At 45.9% G+C, this 17,870-nt stretch overlaps 1 protein-coding gene across 8 annotated transcripts in view; it reads right to left on the bottom strand.

Annotated features, from left to right (window-relative positions):
- Nucleotides 1–17,870, bottom strand: part of SYTL3 (synaptotagmin like 3) — a 94,210-nt gene that overhangs the window by 29,993 nt on the left and 46,347 nt on the right. For all 8 annotated transcript variants that reach the window (XM_089922211.1, XM_022560405.2, XM_022560414.3 and 5 more), the window contains exons 5-8: nt 7,998–8,049; nt 6,881–6,950; nt 5,237–5,315; nt 3,738–3,862 (exon numbers count right to left, since the gene is read on the bottom strand). In XM_089922211.1, the coding sequence (XP_089778337.1) occupies nt 3,738–3,862; nt 5,237–5,315; nt 6,881–6,950; nt 7,998–8,049 (326 nt within the window). The remainder of the gene's footprint in view (nt 1–3,737; nt 3,863–5,236; nt 5,316–6,880; nt 6,951–7,997; nt 8,050–17,870) is intronic.

Here is a 17,870-nt window from a genome sequence, read left to right as displayed (position 1 = left end):
ATTCATGAACAGTGATGGGTGGGTTACTTATGGATTAGTACAAGTCTTAAAGAAACTGATGTCCACATTTGACCTTATTAATGATGCAGGCATTTAATCACATGAAATATAGTATTCAGCCTGACAGCCTCTAATGTGCTCATAAAAAAAAGGAAAAAAATCAAAATACGTCTCTAAATTTTATAAAAATTTTTTTTAATAGTTGGTACTTACATAACACGTACATCTTGTGCTTTCTGATATGGTAGCCACTAGCCACATGGGGCTATTTAAATTCCAATCAGTTAAAATCAAATAAAATAAATTCAACTCCTTGGTTACAATAGACACATTTCAAGTGCTCAGTAACCACATGTGGCAGTGGCAGGAAAGTTCTGTCGGACAGTGCTAGTACAGAGCAGGGAGGTAAACCTCGTCCTGGTCGAAAAGACAAAGTTTCCAAATCAAGACTTTAGGTTTTGACACTGGGTTGGAAGTAGAACTTGGAAATAAAAACAGCTGCACTATGGTCATAATTTTCAGGAATAAAAAGCTAAGACTATTACAGAACAAATGAAAGACATGATTACCTCTAGATTATTTTCATGCTCTCGATTCCCAGAACTCAACTCAATTCTATTAGACATTTGTTAAGCAACACTCTATTCAATGTGCCGCTGCTCTACATCCTGGGAGTGGGAAGAAGCTGGCGGGGGGGCGGGAGGGAGGAGAAGATGCCTCTCTGCCCTCCACAGGCTCACTAGTCATCAGAAATACACACCATTAAAATGGAAGTATGAGCCACGTCAACGGGAAAGAGTGGGAGGCCTTATGCAGAAGAGGCACCTGGGATGGTCTTCAGTGGGAGTGTGACCTGAGTGGGTGTCAAGGGCTGGCTGGGGAAAGACCCAAAGGTAAGGCATCCCGAGTGGAGGGGCTGTCATGATGGTCAGGTATGGAGCATGTTCCTAGACCTGCTAGAGGCCAAAGCAACTGCAGAGACGCAAGAGGCCTGGCAGAGACTCGGACGCGAGATCACACACGCACAGTGATGCGTGATGTCGTCCAGAGGACAGGTAGCTCGGGGACACTAAAGCGTGGGCACAGGGGAGGAGACATAGGGCTGGAGGAGCCGGAGATCCAAAGGGAGGATTTCAGAAATGAAGGTGTTAGAAAAGGTTTTTCGTATAGTTCAAAAGCCCGTGCGCTACACCTACTGAAGTCTGCGCACCTAGAGCCCGTGCTCCGCAACAAGAGAAGCCACCGCAATGAGAAGCCTGTGCACCACCACAAACAGTGTCCCCCGCTCGCTGCAACTAGAGAAAGCCCGTGCCCAGCAACGAAGACCCAACACAGCCAAACATAAATACATTTAAAAAGTATTAAAAAAAAAAAAAAAAGATGTACTCTTCATACTCCAACCCTATAATTATTTAGCATTTACAGATCATGCCATGATTACTGAGTACGTTATAAACATTTGGCTAAATTTCTCTTTGAAACAGCCATATCCTCAAGTGGGGAGAAAGAATGGCTACAAAGTCATGAGCATGTCCTGCCAAGAGTGTAGTGGTGAAGTGGACACACACTGGACAGAGGGTCTACACAGTGGAGGCTCTCTAGCCACGGCCCCCCCAGTTCGTCCTCACTTCTACCCTTGAGCACCACCAGCCCTTCAGAGAACCCTGCACTCGTCTGGCAGGCCCGGGAGGGTGATACCACAGATGCCCCGTTACGTCAGCTCCAGAGCGGCAGGAGCTACGCCTACAGGTACTTGGAATGCCCCAGCGTGTGGCACATGACGCCAGAAGTGGGAACCGTGCCAGTTTGCAAACGTTGCTGGCATCTCCTGGCAGGCATTACAGGAATGGTCCCTGGAGCAGGCTCCACCTGGCCCTGCCACCCTGACCACGTTCCCTCTGGGTCATCTCTCGGCCCCAGAATCCTCATCTTTAATGGGACAGTAACAGCACAGACCTCACAGGGTTCTTTAAGGATTAAAAAAGTTAATTTTTTCTCCTATGTGGGGCGTATAATGAAGAGGTTAAGAGTTTAGAATCGTACAAACCTGGGTTCTGTTCCTAGCTCCACCTTTTACAAGCTATTGCTACGAGACAAGGTGGGTAACCTCTCACTAAAACTCAGGTTCTAGATCTTTACCGTGGGAGTAACAATATCTTTCTCAGGAATTTTGTAAGTATGAAACGTAATAAAGTAGGTGACAAACGCTCCATCGTGCCCAGAACACGGTGCCGCCTAAACGCACACTGACCCTCTCCTCCATCCATTGATTCAGGGACAGCAGGTAGGGCGGTGGAGACGACAGGAACTCACACTTGTCTGCACCTAAGGGTGTCAAAGACCTTCCGTATACACATCACGCACTCTCCAAGCCCTGCTCTTACAGTGAGGTCCGAGGACCGCGGCGGCACTGCCTGCTCACCGGCGAGTGCCTTAGAAACACACCTGAGATCCTGCATCTCACGCCCATCCCAGATCCACCGACTCGGAATCTGTATTTCCACAAGATCCCCAAGTGACTCACATACGCGTTAAAGTGGAGAATCTCTGCTCCAGAGTTCCCCCTCCAAACTAAGACTGCCCACCATTTCTGGTTATGTCACCAGGTCCATGTGACAATCTCCTTAAGCCTCAGTAAGTGTAAACAGGGTCGCGTTCACTACCCACCCTCGAGGGGTGCTGTGAGGGTAAAAAGAGAGCCCAGGTAAAGCTTTTAGCAAGAGCCTGGCACATAGTAACAAGTGCTGGTAATTTAGGTTTATATTTAGATAACTTAGGTAGCAGTTTAGCTGCTATGTTATCTCAGGGCATCTTTACAAGATCACTGTGCTGCTCTGGGCAGAACAGGTATTATCACCTGCATTCCCTGGGGGGAGGGGGTATTCGGAGGCTCAGGGAGTTGAAGTGATGTGATGGGGATGGAGGCTGGATTTAGCATCTTGAGAGCATGTGGAAGTCCCAGCAGGAGAGTAAGGCTGTGCTCACCCGCTTGCCTACATAACAGTCTGTCTGGGGACATCCTGAATAGAGCCCACTGCTGCAGAGAAGGGCACTTGTCCTGTCCAGCTAACCAAAGCTGTCACATCAACCCTGAAAACAGCCAGGTGGTGGCACCTGCCACAGCCAGGTCACCTCAGCCGGACTAGAACCCAGGTTTTCTGACCCTAAAGTCCGCTTCCCCTCACACTCCAGTGCATCTGCCTCTGGCTCGGTCAATCCTGGTGGAAAGAGTAATCCTTTCCCTAAAGGCCTTTATTAGGTGAGATCTCTTACAGTTTAGGTACGTGGAGAGTCTCCCTCACGATCACACCTGAACGTGCAGCGTTTATGGTTTCAATATCAATCAGAGATCGGGACAGATTTTAACCAGAGGTTATTGGAAGCAGGACATAGGACAGAACGAGTGTATCCACAGACCAGGAATAACTGGGCACACTGCAGGCCTGCCTTTGCCTTTCGTGTGGCCTTGCAGCCAGCAGGGAGCTTCGGGGGTCACATGGAAGCCCCGGGGGCTTGGAAAGAGATGGAAGCCTTTCCCTGTTCTGAACCACTTTCCAAATTCAATGAAACTGAATTGTAACCCTCATTTGGCCTGTACCCGCACCCCAGCCAATGGACGGGTTTATAAGTACGTTTTTCAGACTGCTCGCTGGTTAACTACGAAGTAAAAGGATGAAGAAACCTATGGAGAAAACGGGCAGAAGGGTGATCTTGGGGCGGCCGGAGGCCTGGGATACCCTGGTGGTGACGTTGACCGCGGTGTCGGACTGGCTTCTCCTCTCCGACCGGCCCTCACACCGCCTGGGACCCACAGCTGGGCGTTGCTTGTCAGAGGTCATGTCGTTCTGCGACTTGGAGAGTTCTAGAAAATCAATACAAGGATGACAGGTGGGAGCACGCAGCTTTGCCAGGACCTGTGGGAACCCTCCTCTGGGATTCCTGCACCCCGAGCTCTGGGGCCAGGAGGAGAGTCCCCAACACCGCGCTGGACCCGGGGCACCTGCACAGGACTGAGGGGCTGGATCCTGAACGTGGGTGACTGTGTGTCCCCACATCTCTGCAGGCGGAGCCACCATCAGGGTGGGGTTCACGGGCGACCTCCCGACCCAGGTTACTCTGCATTCAGGGCACACGTCCCGAGTGTCCGGCTGTCCAAATGCAAAGAAGGCAGCCGAACAAACGAGCTGTTTTTTTTTTTTTTTACAAAGATTGTATAACTAGATACCACATCTTGAGATGAAAGCAAGACTTGGGGTATCCTTATAACCATTTCGGGAAGCAAACCCTGAAAAGATGACTTAAAATTTATTTTTTGCAGTATAATAGTCTAGAATAAAGATGAGTGAAGGGAAGAGGAAGGACCCACACACAGTGAGAGCCTCTCAAAGGTGAATGCGTCCTTTAAAAAGAGCTTCCTTTTCCCATGAGATCCTTGTCTCTATCTTGAAACTACCTTTAGAGTAGCGCCGTCCAACAGGGAGATAATACAGCTCACATATGTCATTTTAAATATTCTAGTAACCTCACTTTAAAAACTAAAAAGAAACAGGTAAAATTAATTTTAATACTATATTTCATTTAATGCAAAATATCCAATGTATTGTGAAAATATATAATCGATAGTAAAATTATTAATGAAAAATTTCACTCTTTTTTCGATACTAAGTTTCCGGAATTCAATGTGTATTTCACTCCGGCCCCATTTCAAGAGCCACGTGTGGTTAGAGGTTACCATATAGGAGAGTGCAACTCCAGAGCACGCCTCTGTCTTCTGATCCACCATGAATCCTCAGGCTTTGCTATTTATTAGGTATCTCCTGCATGCACTGAGCAGGGGTAAGGCTGTGGATCATCTCTTTTCTCTAGAGGAGATCCTGCACATGCCCCGCCAAAGCGCCCGGGTATTCACCTTTTCCCCCAAGATGTGTCAGAGCCCCTCCTCTCCGAGAGCAGTGCCAACCACACTGTTCTCAAGTCTACTGTCTGGAATCTTTGGGGCATCCTTCTACACCAGGCAGCTAGAAAGGTCCCAACACACACCAGCCCCTCAGAGCTGTCGCTGATGCAAATACAGGTGGAGAGGAGGAGGGGCGAAGGGCCCAGGGCTGTGGCTTTCCCCAGGAGCCAGAGACAGAGAGTGGTCCTTCCCCAGCCAAGGTCACCGGCCAGGCCTTGGCCAGTGGGAATGGCTGGCCTGGACGGTGGTAGAAGAACCCCTGGAGAAGCATCCACTTACTTTTCATGTGGGTGGTGACAGACAGAAACAAATTTTCCACAGACTTATTAAATCCTTTAAACTGACCAAGTTCCTGGAACTAAAAGAGAGACAGAAGGAGAGAGAATGAGAGTTATGTCTGATGACCTGTCTCCCCTGGCAGCCTCCAGGCCGCCAACCCCCAAACCCAGGCACGTGTGGGCGAGGGTGGGTGTGCGTTCTCGGGTTGTGTGCGGACGTGCGTGTGTGTCTGGGGCAGAGGGCACTGTCCTCTCTTTACTCAGCTTCTCTCCTCTGAGTTTTGACACCTGCATTAAAGGCAGGGGCATCACCGTGGGGTTGTTGACAAGACAGCAACTACCTCATAGAAATAACAGCTGACACTTCATGGGCTCGAAGACTGTACCACGTAAATTCCTGCTTCTTTAGCCTCCTCCTCTTAGGACCCCACCCCAGCTCTGCACAGAAGGGACGCCAATACAGGCAGTATGCACGTGACACAAGGGCTGAGGGTGGTACCAGGGACAAGGTAAGCAGACTGGAGCCAATGGTTAGCTCCACCTCCCACAACAGAAGAGAGAAGCAAAAGGAAGAGAAACAACATAAATGGGATCCCTCCCCTGTACGAGTCTCATCCACCCACCCACCCACCCACCCACCCATCCACCCACCCACCCATCCACCCACCCATCCACCCACCCATCCACCCACCCACCCATCCATCCACCCATCCATCCACCCACCCACCCCAGGAATATGTCTTGAGCACATCTGTGCTTGAGTAACTTCAGAGCACTTAAAATCTCTCTCTAGGAGAAAGTAGAGCAGAATTTTGAAGGTCACTCCGGGGTCTCAGTTTGAATTTGAAAAAAGAATATATATTCTCTCTCTCTCACCAGCAGACAGGTATATCCTCCTTTGTTCAGATATAGTTACTCCCCTTAATACACAGAGTAATAACAATGAAAATAATCAAGACCATGTGTTTCTATGGCACTTTACAGTTTCCAAGTACCAGCAGAGACGTTATTTTGTTAATTTCTCACACCACCCACGGGGGGTGAACCAGACGAGAAGAATTATTTCCACCTCCCAGGTGGAAGCCCAGGTAAGTCCCCCATGATCACACAGCTAACTTCCTTGGACGGAAACAGTCCTGGTCTTCTTTATGTTAGCGCCTACAAACCCTCAAAGACACACACGCACATTTCCACAGATACTCCCAGGCCTGCGAATCACACACCTGTGCATCAACCTGTATTTCCCTTTCTGCCCCCAGAGACCCCTGACCCGTGGCAGCCCATCCAGAACCCCACGCTCAAGGGCACAGTTAGGGGAGAGGACCAACAAAATGACAAGAGTAAAAAGATGGGGATGCAGGGTGCAGGCGAGGACATGGGGTACAGGCAGCACATGCGTCCACTGACAGTGCGGGGGACGGGGGGATGGTCCCATGGCCCCCAGAGCGTGATGGAAGCGCAGACACCAGGCAGGGCCCAGCACTCCCCAGCCTCCGATCGGGGCCCCCATTCTCTCGCCTTATGACCCACTCCAGCCATGGCTGGATCCCTTTGCCGTGAGGCTCAAGCTTGCAGGTTCCCCCTCTCCTCCTCTACTTCTCTCGCATTTCCCCTTCCCAGGAGGCACACAGAACAGGCACGTTACCCTGCCAGGGCCGCCGCCGCACTGGCTTTCACTGAGAGGGGGTGGAGAAGAAGGAACCACGGAAATTTTGCTGCCGAGGAAAAATACAAGGGTAAGAAAGGAGATGTGAGTCTTAAAATACTAGTCTTAGAAATACACAACATTTGTATTTATCCTATAATTCAAGTTCTCTGCCTTTTTTTTTTTTAAACACTGCCTCACTTTTCAGAAGAGGGGTCAGCAGCCTGCCTGGATCTGCTCTGCACAGGGCCTGATTCCCTGGGGGCTGGAATGTGGGAAATGGGCATCATGTGGTCTAAGGTCTGGGCGTTGCACTCCATCTGTGTGTTGCAAAATAGCTGGGGTGCTCGGGACCGGCTCTGTGGCCTGTGGCTGCTCTGGAATCCGGGCTCCACACGTGTGTGCCGTGTGGACTTGAGCGTCCTCTCAGTGGACACCATGCAGCAGAATGCCCCAAATGTCACGGATGTAAAAACTGACCATAAGAGCAATTAGAAGTTTGTGCTAGAAGTTTGTGCTAAAAGAAGTGGGGGTGGGGGTGGGGGGATGGAGTAAAAAAATGAAAAAGTCCTGAGATTGGAAAATCTCACCATGAGCAAGAAAAAAGCTGCTGGTGGAGAGCTTCCAGTAATACTTTAATAAATTCAGCACAGTCAGGTGTGTGAATTACTGCTATAGCTTCAGGATGGCTGGGCGTTCAGTAAAGTTACTGTGTCTCAGGCCAATATTCAAATCCACCAATGTTTATTCCACAAATGTCTCCAAGGTGTCAAGCACTGGGCAAGATGTTGGCAACATGAATGATTCATAAAGGCAAATGCTTGGTTTAGAATCTCACTGGACGTGCCATCAAAAACGATATTTAGTTTGCTTACAAGATTTCAGAATTCAAGAAACAAAATGTTTTGTGAGAAAATCCTACGCTAGCTCCTTCTAGCTTTTCATAAGAATCTGGAAACATCTCTGAATCTTTCTCAGGCACTTTATCATCTTTTTAAAAAAAGTTACATTCCAAAGCAGTGACATGTGAAAGTCAAGAGATCTGTAAGTTCTTTCAGCACGTCCTTAGTGCTCTAGCCCGAGGGCCCAGGACGGCCTGTCCTTTGACAACACTCACCTCAGCTTCTGATAAGATTTCAAGAGCTTTGCTCCAGCTGTCTCGTGCTTGCCTGGAAGAGATAACAATAAAGGTCATTTATTACTAAGAATATAACTTAGATGATGCAGATACAGGACGCAATAAATTAAAATTATTTTTCTAATATCACATCTTGTGATTAAAAAGTAAGACACCATTTTGGGGTGACAGAGATGCTCTAAAATCAGACTGTAGTGATGCATAACTCCATACTCCATAACTTTCATCAAAAATCATGAAATTGTACATTCAAATAGGTGAATTTTGTGTTATATAAATTATGTTCCACTAAAGCTGCTGTTATATACACACACACACACACACACACACACAGAGTAAGAGACCATACTTGCTGGAAATGACCGCTTTTATTGAAAGTTGATGCTGGATTAGATTTTTAAATTCTGGATAATTTGAAAACCAGTTCATGCTTCTAAGCTTCCATTTGTCCTTCGGAAACATTTCATAACGGAATGACTACATTCCTTTAAACATTCTTTGTTATGGAGATTAATTCAATCTTTTAAAAAATGTAATCTACTTATTTCTAGTTATAGAGGCTAATAAGTTCCTAAATAAGACTCCATCTGATAATAGTACTCTTTTTGTTTCAAGGAAAGGGGATTTTATGATGTATTAAGACCCCCAAAATAGAATTCTCCAAGTCCGCAGTTCTGTGAACACAATGTTTCCTGGCCCAATGCAAGGGAAGAGGTCAGCCCACTGCCACCCCGACCCCAGCTGGAGGCCAGAAGTGGATTCTGCTGCTCTGGGAAGTTCCCTAGAGGCTCCACAATGCCCAACACAGCTGAGGACCGCCAGACCTGCCATCCTAGGAGGTCAGTGGAGCTCCCGTCTTGTGTGTTCGGAAGGCTTTAATCCATCCCAAAGAAAGACAGGTATTCATGTCTTCTCCATAAGATAGGAGGAAGGGCGGGGATAATAAGACAATCAGGAATTACAGGGAGGCCTTTGGGAGGAGGGCATATGGCTCTGATATCAAGTGGAAAACCTTAAAGCTGGGGACAGCTAACCCCTCAGCTGACCTTGAGCTGACCGCCACCCCGTCAGGGGTCCTAAATTAGGGGGCTCAGGGAGCACATCGGCCCTGAAATCCTATCTCAGATTTTGAGTCCACCTGCCCGTGTGCATTTTTCTGGGGTTCACAATGGTGGTCACCAAATTCTAACAGGAGTCTCTGAGCCATGTCCCTGCCCCACCACAAAATAATTCTTTAAGAACAAAAAAGGCCTCACCCAAAGGCTGAGTGCTCAGCTAGCAGAACCAGCTAGTAATGGGTGAAATCCCATATCTGCGGGACCCACAGGAAAGAAGAGAGCCAGGCCAGAAGCAAAAAGACAGCCACCCTAAGTGCACTGGAGTTTCGAAAGCAGAGAAAAACAAGGCAAAGAGAAAGGAGAGAGAGAGAGACGCCGTTCGTCCAGCCTGTCCTGGGTGAAAATGCAGAATCCAGGGGACGGGGCACTGGCCAGCGGTGGGCTGTGTCACAGCTCAGGTGCTGCCGGCCCCTCCCCACTGCCCTGCCACCTCAGCCCCTCGTCCTCTCGACCCTGGACTGTTGTGGTCGCTTCCCAGAGGCACAGCCACCAGCTACAGCCCCTCCCTCCAAGCTGATGCTCTCTCCTCCGCTTACAGTCCCCCAGTGGCTCCCTACTGCCTTCGCGGAGGTCCCAGCCCCACTGGCATCCCTGGGCCTCCAGCCCGTTCTCCACTTACCCCGCCCCACCTCCCCAGGCTAATTGCCCTTCTACCTCAGGCCCGTACCTCCCTCCTAAACCCCAGCTTAGGCCCTGTCGCATTTCTAAATACCCGTCCTGAGCCCCAGGAGGCCCGGCCCACGCGCAGGTCTCTGCTGCCCCCTGCTGGCTGCACCGGGCCGCACCGCCAGATGGCAAACATTCTAGGCTCTATACCTTCTCTGTCCCATGCCCTCAACGTTGCACTTGGGACAGCAGCCACAGACAATGTTAAAGAGTGGGGGCGTGTCTGTGTTCTGATAGTGGACATAGAAATTTGAATTTCCTGTGTTTTGTGTGTCACAAATATTATTCTTTTGACCATTAAAAAATGTAAAACCCGTTCTTAGCTCATGGAAAGTACGAAAACAGGCAGAAGGATAGGTTTGGGCCGTGGGACCTAGTTTGCCCCACGTCCTTGCTGCTCCACGTGTGGATGGCAGCCCTCGGCAGGGCACCGGCGGGGAGCTTGTGAGCAATGCAGAGTCCCAGGCCAACCCTAGCCCTGCAGGGTGGGCCTCTGCTCGCGGAAGGTTGAGGAGTGCCACCCTGTGGCTCTGTCCCTGTTTATTGCCATTTTGATTTTTTTCCCCCTTCTGTTCCTCAGCCATTTCTTACCAGAGGCTTCCTTAAAAAGCACTAAATATTTACTTAACATTTTTTTTTAATGCATGTAACTACTATGAGGAAATGCTCGTGGAAAGACGCCCCCCCTTCCCCCAAGGTCTCCTGACAGGCAGGCTGGGGCCCTGCTCTGGCTGCCTCGTTAGGCCTCACAGGGAGCAGCTGTGGGTCAGGGCCCCCAGGATCCTAGGCTTTGGGGCACGTTCAGGGAGGCGCAGTGGCATTTATTAGAAGCTAACTGTCCGCCAGGGGCTGTGCGGGGCACTCTGCATGCATTTGCTCCGTGGTTCGTCACCAGGTGTCATCCCAATTCTGTAAGTGAAAACCGAGGCTCGCAGGTATTGTGCAACGGGTCCTGGGCTCAGCTCTCCCTGCTGCCACCCACCCTCCGGAGCACACACGACGTCCTGTCCTCTGCTAGCAACTCACAGCCCAAGTGGCTACAAAAGAAACTTTGACCGGCATAAGAAAGCTGCTTAGGGTTGAGCTGTGTCCTCTATGAAAAGATATGTTGAAGCCCTACCCACAGGCAACTGTGAATGTGACCTTATTTCGAGACAGAGCCTTTGCAGATCAAGTGCAGGTGAGGACATTAGGGCAGGTCCTGAGCCAATAGGACTGGTGTCCTTGTAAAAAGGGAAAATTTGGACACAGAGGCAGACAGGCACAGAGGAAAGGTAAGGAGGCGATGGCGGTGTCACGACAGAGACAGAGACTGGAGTGGTGTCCACAAGCCAAGGAACACCAAGGGTCGCTGGGAACCGACAGGAGCTGGAAGAGGCAGCGAGAGATTCTCCCCGAGGGCCCGCAGAGGAAGCATGGTCCCTCTGACAACTTGACTTTGGACTTCCAGCCTCCAGAACTGTGAGACAATACGTCTCTGCTGTTCAAAGCCACCCAGTTTGCACTTTGTTACAGCAGCCGGGGAAAACTACTACAGAGGTCCCCGTGTGATTCGGTCCCTACCGACCTGCCCAGTGCCACCTGCTGCCACCCCCGTCCCATTTGCAGGTCCAGCTGAAGCTGCACTTTCCTGATGCCCCACACCCACGAGACTGCACCTCTTCCACACCACTTGCTCTGTCCTTCTAGTGGTTTATTCTCCAGATTCTGGGCCTGTCCTCACCAGGCTGGCCTCCTCATGGGTGCCACGCACACTTGCTTTGAAATTCCTCTGACCGCACTGCAATCACTGGCATATGTCTGTCTCCCCCACTAGATGGTGACAACTTTGAGGACACGGGCCTTGTCGTATGTATCTCAGTGTCCCCAGCACCCAGCAGAGGGCTTGCCATGCAGAGGTGGTTACAATAAATGACAACAATAGAAACCAACGCTATTTTAACAATAAGCGTGACATCATTTAATAAGCCGTACCAAATATGTATGAAACAAGGTCATCATTTTTTCACCACTTGGCCTAATTTCATCCATTTGTTCACATTAATTGCATGTAATACACATGGGCTCTTTACAGAGTTAAGGATAACGGGACACAACCTCTGCTCATAAGCAGGAGCTTATGATGCTGTAAGCAACCCCATGAACCGCAGGACGGAGCAGAGGCTTCTCGATCAAAAACCAACCTGCAACTGCCACAAGCACATCCGTGGCATCATTATACATCTAAGTATTACTGTACATACTGTATCTACTTCTCCATCTAAAAACAGTAGGGATAAGGCAACATACTTCAGGTGTTCATAAAAAGTCCTCTAGAATGGATGCCCATCTTGAGCCAGGCTCCAGTGTGACACTGGCCGAGAACTCCAGTTGCCTACCAGCCAGCACCCTGGGCCTCAGGTCCTGCCACAGATGCCATGCCCTGTCACCCCGACACTTCTCTCTGGGGTGACGTGGCTCCCAGGAAAGAGGGCACAGGGCAGACTCCCTGGAATGCTCCAGTGCAACTCTGTCAACCAGCCACATCACGTGGTCATAGGTGACTGCGGGATCTCACATCCTGAAGCGTGGGATCTGTGTAGCTTAGTCTTTTTCCAAGACATGGTCGTTAACTTCCCCTCCTACACTGTAAGGCCCCACAGAAGCCCTTCACCACGTAAAGTCACGGACACCCAGAGAGCCATGTCAGACAGCTGTGGAGCAAACAGACAGGGCCAACAAACGGAAGGGTGGCCTGGCCCAGAGCCGCCTCTCTGCTGGGGCCCATGGAGCGGGAGAGAAGCATCCTTCATAAGAAACCATACCGTGCAGTTCCAGGTGTGACCCAAAGCAAAGCGCAGGTAGGTCTACCCACACAGAGCCTCCCTGGGAACTATACAAATACACTCCTTCATCAAAGATGCTTTGTCCACCCCTAAGAGTTGGTTGTAATATATGGGTTTTGTTAGAACAACACATTTTGCTGCATCTTCCAGGAACAATCATCACAGCAAACACACAAACCTAGGATGTCTATGATGCGAACAGTAGCCCCTCAGATGTGGCTCCCTTGTACAGTGCCCAACCTGTCCAACTGTATACGACAGTCCTGAGGGTTGGCCCACACTGGAGCTTAAGTACCCTCCAAATGCTAGAAAAAGGTGACTAAAACCAGAGGTTCGGTGTGTGTGTTGGCGGAGGGGGGGGCGGTATTGGACAATTATCTGTTTCAGGACTTTTTTCTTTCATAGGAAAGAAAAGGTCTCTAGGACAATAAAGTTTTAAACCAACCTTTGGCTCACTTACGCAAAGTGGAAAAATCTCTCCAAAAAATTGACCTAAAAAATCCCTCAGAATGTGAAGAATCTTGATATCCTGTCATAAATGGTTTCAGAGCTGGATTCCAGAGCCTTTTTAGGTATATTTTAGCCCTTATGGAAGTTTCAGCTTAAATAGCACTGGGGCCAAGACACCATTCCAGGATGAAAGGAGATACAGTGCACAACTGTGAGTCAGCCACCAACGCCTTCCAGAAGAACTGAAATTATTAATAGATTTATAATCCTGTTGGCAGAAAGTGTATCTCATCCAGTGCCCTTCTGCCACTAGACATTACTCTTCTGCTTAGCTGCAAGAAAGAAAAATAATTTTTTCCTTTAATTAAGCTCCCTGTATTCTATCAGCAGAAATTCTGGATGGCTTCTGTGTTAATAATCATCCTCAAGATATGGGCAGTATCTCTTCCACAAAGAGACACTTAAGGTTGAAGGTAACTGGCCCAGGCATGGTGTGAACCTGTGGATAACTGGGTATAAACTGCTTTTCCATGGCCTTTAATTTTCTCTAAAGATTGAACGTGGGTTTTAAGAGTTCTCTATCCTAAAGATTCTAGATATTAATCCCTTATCAGATATGCAATTTCCAAATATTTTCTCCCATTTCATGGGTTGACTTTTTCTGTTGATAATATCCTTTGATGCACAAAAGTTTTTCATTTTGATGAAGTCTAGTTTATCTATTTCTTTTTTCTGTTGCCTGTGCCTTTCGTATCATATCTGAGAAATCACTGTCCTTTCAGACTTCAGACAATACTACAAAGCTACAGTAGTCAAAACAGCATGAAATTAGCACAAAAACAGACATATGGATCAATGGAACAGAATAGAGAGCCTGGAAATAAACCCACACACCTACAGTCAATTAATCTTTGATAAAGGTGGCAAGAATATACAATGGAGAAAAGACAGTCTCTTCAGCAAGTGGTGTTGGGAAAGTTGGACAGTCACATGTGAATCAACAAAGTTAGAACACTCCCTCACACCATACACAAAAATAAACTCAAAATGGCTTAAAAAGACTTACATATAAGACATGACACACAACAGAATTCCTAGAAGAGAACATAGGTAAATATTCTGACATAAGTCATAGCAATGTTTTCTTAGGTCAGTCTCCTAAGGCAATAGAAATAAAAGCAAAAATAAGCAAATGGGACCTTGTCAAACTTGGTTTTTGCACAGCAAGGGAAGCCATAAAGAAAAGACAACCTACAAACTGGGAGAAAATATTCACAAATGATGAGACTGACAAGGGCTTAGTTTCCAAAATATATCAACAGTTCATACAACAATATCAAAAAAAACAATCCAATGAAAAAATGGGCAGAAGACCTAAACAGACGTTTTTCCAAAGAAGATACATAAATGGGCAATAGGCATGTGAAAAAGTGCTCAACATCACTAATTATTAGAGAAATATAAATCAAAACTACAATGAGGTACCACATCACACTGGTCAGAATGGCCATCATCAAAAAGTCTACAAATAATAAATGCTGGAAAGGGTGTGGAGAAAAGGGAACCCTCTTGCACTGTTGGTGGGAATGTAAATTGATACAGCCACTATGGAGAACAGTATGGAGCTTCCTTAAAAAACTAAAAATAGAATTACCATATGACCCAGCAATCCCACTACTGGGCATATATCCAGAAAAAACGCTAATTCAAAAAGATACATGCATCCCAATGTTCATAGCAGCACTATTCACAATAGCCAAGACGTGGAAACAACCTAAGCGTCCATCAGCAGACAAACAGGTAAAGAAGATGCGGTACATGTATACAATGGAGTATTACTCAGCCATTAAAAAAGAATGAAATAATGTCATTTGTAGCAATGTGGATGGACCTAGAGATTATCATACTAAGCGAAGTAAGTCAGACAGAGAAAATGAATAACATATGTTATCACCTATACGTGGAATCTTTTTTCTCAATTACAAATGACCTTATTGTCAAAACAGAAACAGATTCACAGACATAGAAAACGTATGGTTACCAAAGGGGAAAGGGGGGTAGGGAGGGATAAACTAGGAGTTTGGGATTAACAGATACACACTACTATATATAAAATAGATAAACAACAAGGACCTACTGTACAGCACAAGTATATTCAATATCTTATGATAACCTATAATGGAAAATAATTTGAAAAGAATTATATATATGAATATATATGAAACTGAATCACTTTGCTGTACACCTGAAACTAACACAACATTGTAAATCAACTATACTTCAATTAAGAAAAAAAAATCATTGTCAAACCAATGTCTTCTTCCCCCGTTTTAAGAGTTTTACAGTTTTAGGTCTTATTTTTAGGTCTTTGATCCTTTGAGTTAACTTCTGTTTACGGTGTTAGGTAAGAGTCTAACTTCATTCTTTTACACATACACATCCAGTTTTCCCAGCACCCTTTATTGAAAAGGCTGTCCTTTCCCCATTGAATGACATTGGCACCCTTGTCAAAAATCACGTGACTATACAACACAGGGAATATAGCCAACATTTTATAATAACTATAAATGGAGTATAACCTTTGAAAATTGTCAATCACTATGTTGTACACCTGTAACTTATATAATATTGTACATCAACTATACTTCGATTAAAAAAAAAGTCAACCGTATGCACAAGAGTTTTGTTCTGGGATCTCTATTCTATTCCACTGGTCTACATGTCTGCCCTTAAGCCAGGGCCTCACTCTTTGGATTACTGTGGCTTTGTAGTAAGTTCTGAAATCAGGAAGTATGAGTCTTCCAGCTTTCTTCTTCTTTTTCAAGAAACAAACAAAACAACCCAATTCAAATATGGGCAAAGACTTGAAGATACATTTCTCCAAAGAAGACACAGAAATGGCCCAATAAGCAGACGAAAAGATATTAAACATCACTAATCATTAGGGAAATGTAAATCAAAACCACAATGATATAGCCACTATGGAAAAACAGTATGGAGGTTCCTCAGTTTATTTCTTTAAAAACTGAACTACTACATGATCCAGCAATCCCACTTCTGGGTACATATCCAAAGGAGATGAAATTACTACTTTAAGGAGACATCTGCAGTCCCATGTTCATTGCAGCATTATTCACAATAGCCAAGACATGGAAACAGTCTAAGTAACCATCAACAGATAAATGAATAAAGAAAATGTGGCATACACACAAACACACACACACAGGATGAAATATTATTCAGCCATAAAAAAGGAAATCCTGATATTTGCAACAACATGGAAAGACCCTGATAGCACTAAGCTAAGTGAAATAAGTCAGAGAAAGACAAGTATCACATGATGTCAATTATATGTGGAATCTAAAATCACTGAACTTGTAGAAACGGAGGAGAATGGTGGTTGCCAAGAGCTGAGGGTTGGGGGAAATGGGGAGATGTTGGTCAAAGGCTACCAACTTTCACTTATAAGATGAGTTCTGGGGATCTAATGTATAGTGACCATGGTGACTATAGTTAACAATACTACGTGTACACTTGAAAGGTGCTTTGAGTAGAGCATTAATGTTCTCACCATGACAACAACAAAATGGTACTTATGTGAAGTGAAGGATGTGTTAACAAACTTTATGGTGGTAAACATTTGAGATATATACATATATATACATATATATACACACACACACATATATATATATATATACATAAATCATCAAGAAATGAAAAGAATCCATACACAGAACTGAATAAATGTCAGGCTTGCAGATACCCAATAAAGGCAGACTGAATGCCTAAAACAACCACCACAATTAGATATCACCTCATACCCATTACAATGGCTCTTAAACAACAACAACAATAAAAAAGAGAAAACAAGTGTTAGCACAGATATGGAGAAATTGGAACCCTTGTGAATTTCTAGTAGGAACATAAAATGGGGCAGCCACTATGGAAAAACAAAATGGCAGTTCCTCAGAAAATTAAACACAGAATTACCATTTGATCCAGCAATTCCAATTCTGGGTAAAAACACAAAAGAAGTGAAAGCAGGGACTTGAACAGATATTTCAATGTTCATAGAAGCATTATTCATAATAGCCAAAAGGTAGAAGCAACCCAAGTGTCCACTGATACATGAATGGATAAACAAAATGTGGGATATACACCCAATGAAATATCATTCAGTCTTGCAAAGGAATAAAATCCTGATATATGCTAGAACATGGATAAAACCTGAAGACATGCTAAGTGAAATAAGGACAAATATATTATGATTCCACTTATATGAGCTACTTAGAGTAATCAAAATCATAGAGACAGAAAGTAGAAGGGTGGTTGTCAGAGGCTGCAAGAGGGGGGCAGAAGGGATGGAGGAGTTGTTTAATGGGTACAGAGGTGCAGTTTTGCAAGACGAAAACGTTCTAGAGATAGATGGTGGTAGTGGTTAAAAAACAATGAAAAGTTACTAATGCTACTGAACTGTACACTTAGAAATAGTTAAAATCATAAATTTTATATTATGTATATTTTACAACAATAAAAAAATGAACCTGGAGTTCTTCAATTTAAAATGATGTCTTGGATAGCCTCATCCACCAGAGGGCAGACAGCAGAAGCAAGAAGAACTACAATCGTGCAGCCTGTGGAACAAAAACCACATTCACAGAAAGATAGACAAAATGAAAAGGCAGAGGGCTATGTACCAGATGAAGGAACAAGATAAAACCCCAGAAAAACAACTTAATGAAGTGGAGATAGGCAACCTTCCAGAAAAAGAATTCAGAATGATGATAGTG

The sequence above is a fragment of the Delphinapterus leucas genome, chromosome 12, assembly GCF_059928025.1.
Source record: "Delphinapterus leucas isolate spDelLeu-1000000601 "Yukka" chromosome 12, BTC_Dleu_Yukka2, whole genome shotgun sequence".
NCBI classification, from domain to species: Eukaryota; Metazoa; Chordata; class Mammalia; order Artiodactyla; family Monodontidae; genus Delphinapterus; species Delphinapterus leucas.
Note: the sequence above shows the minus strand (reverse complement) of the source record. Positions and strands in the feature narration are given on the sequence as shown.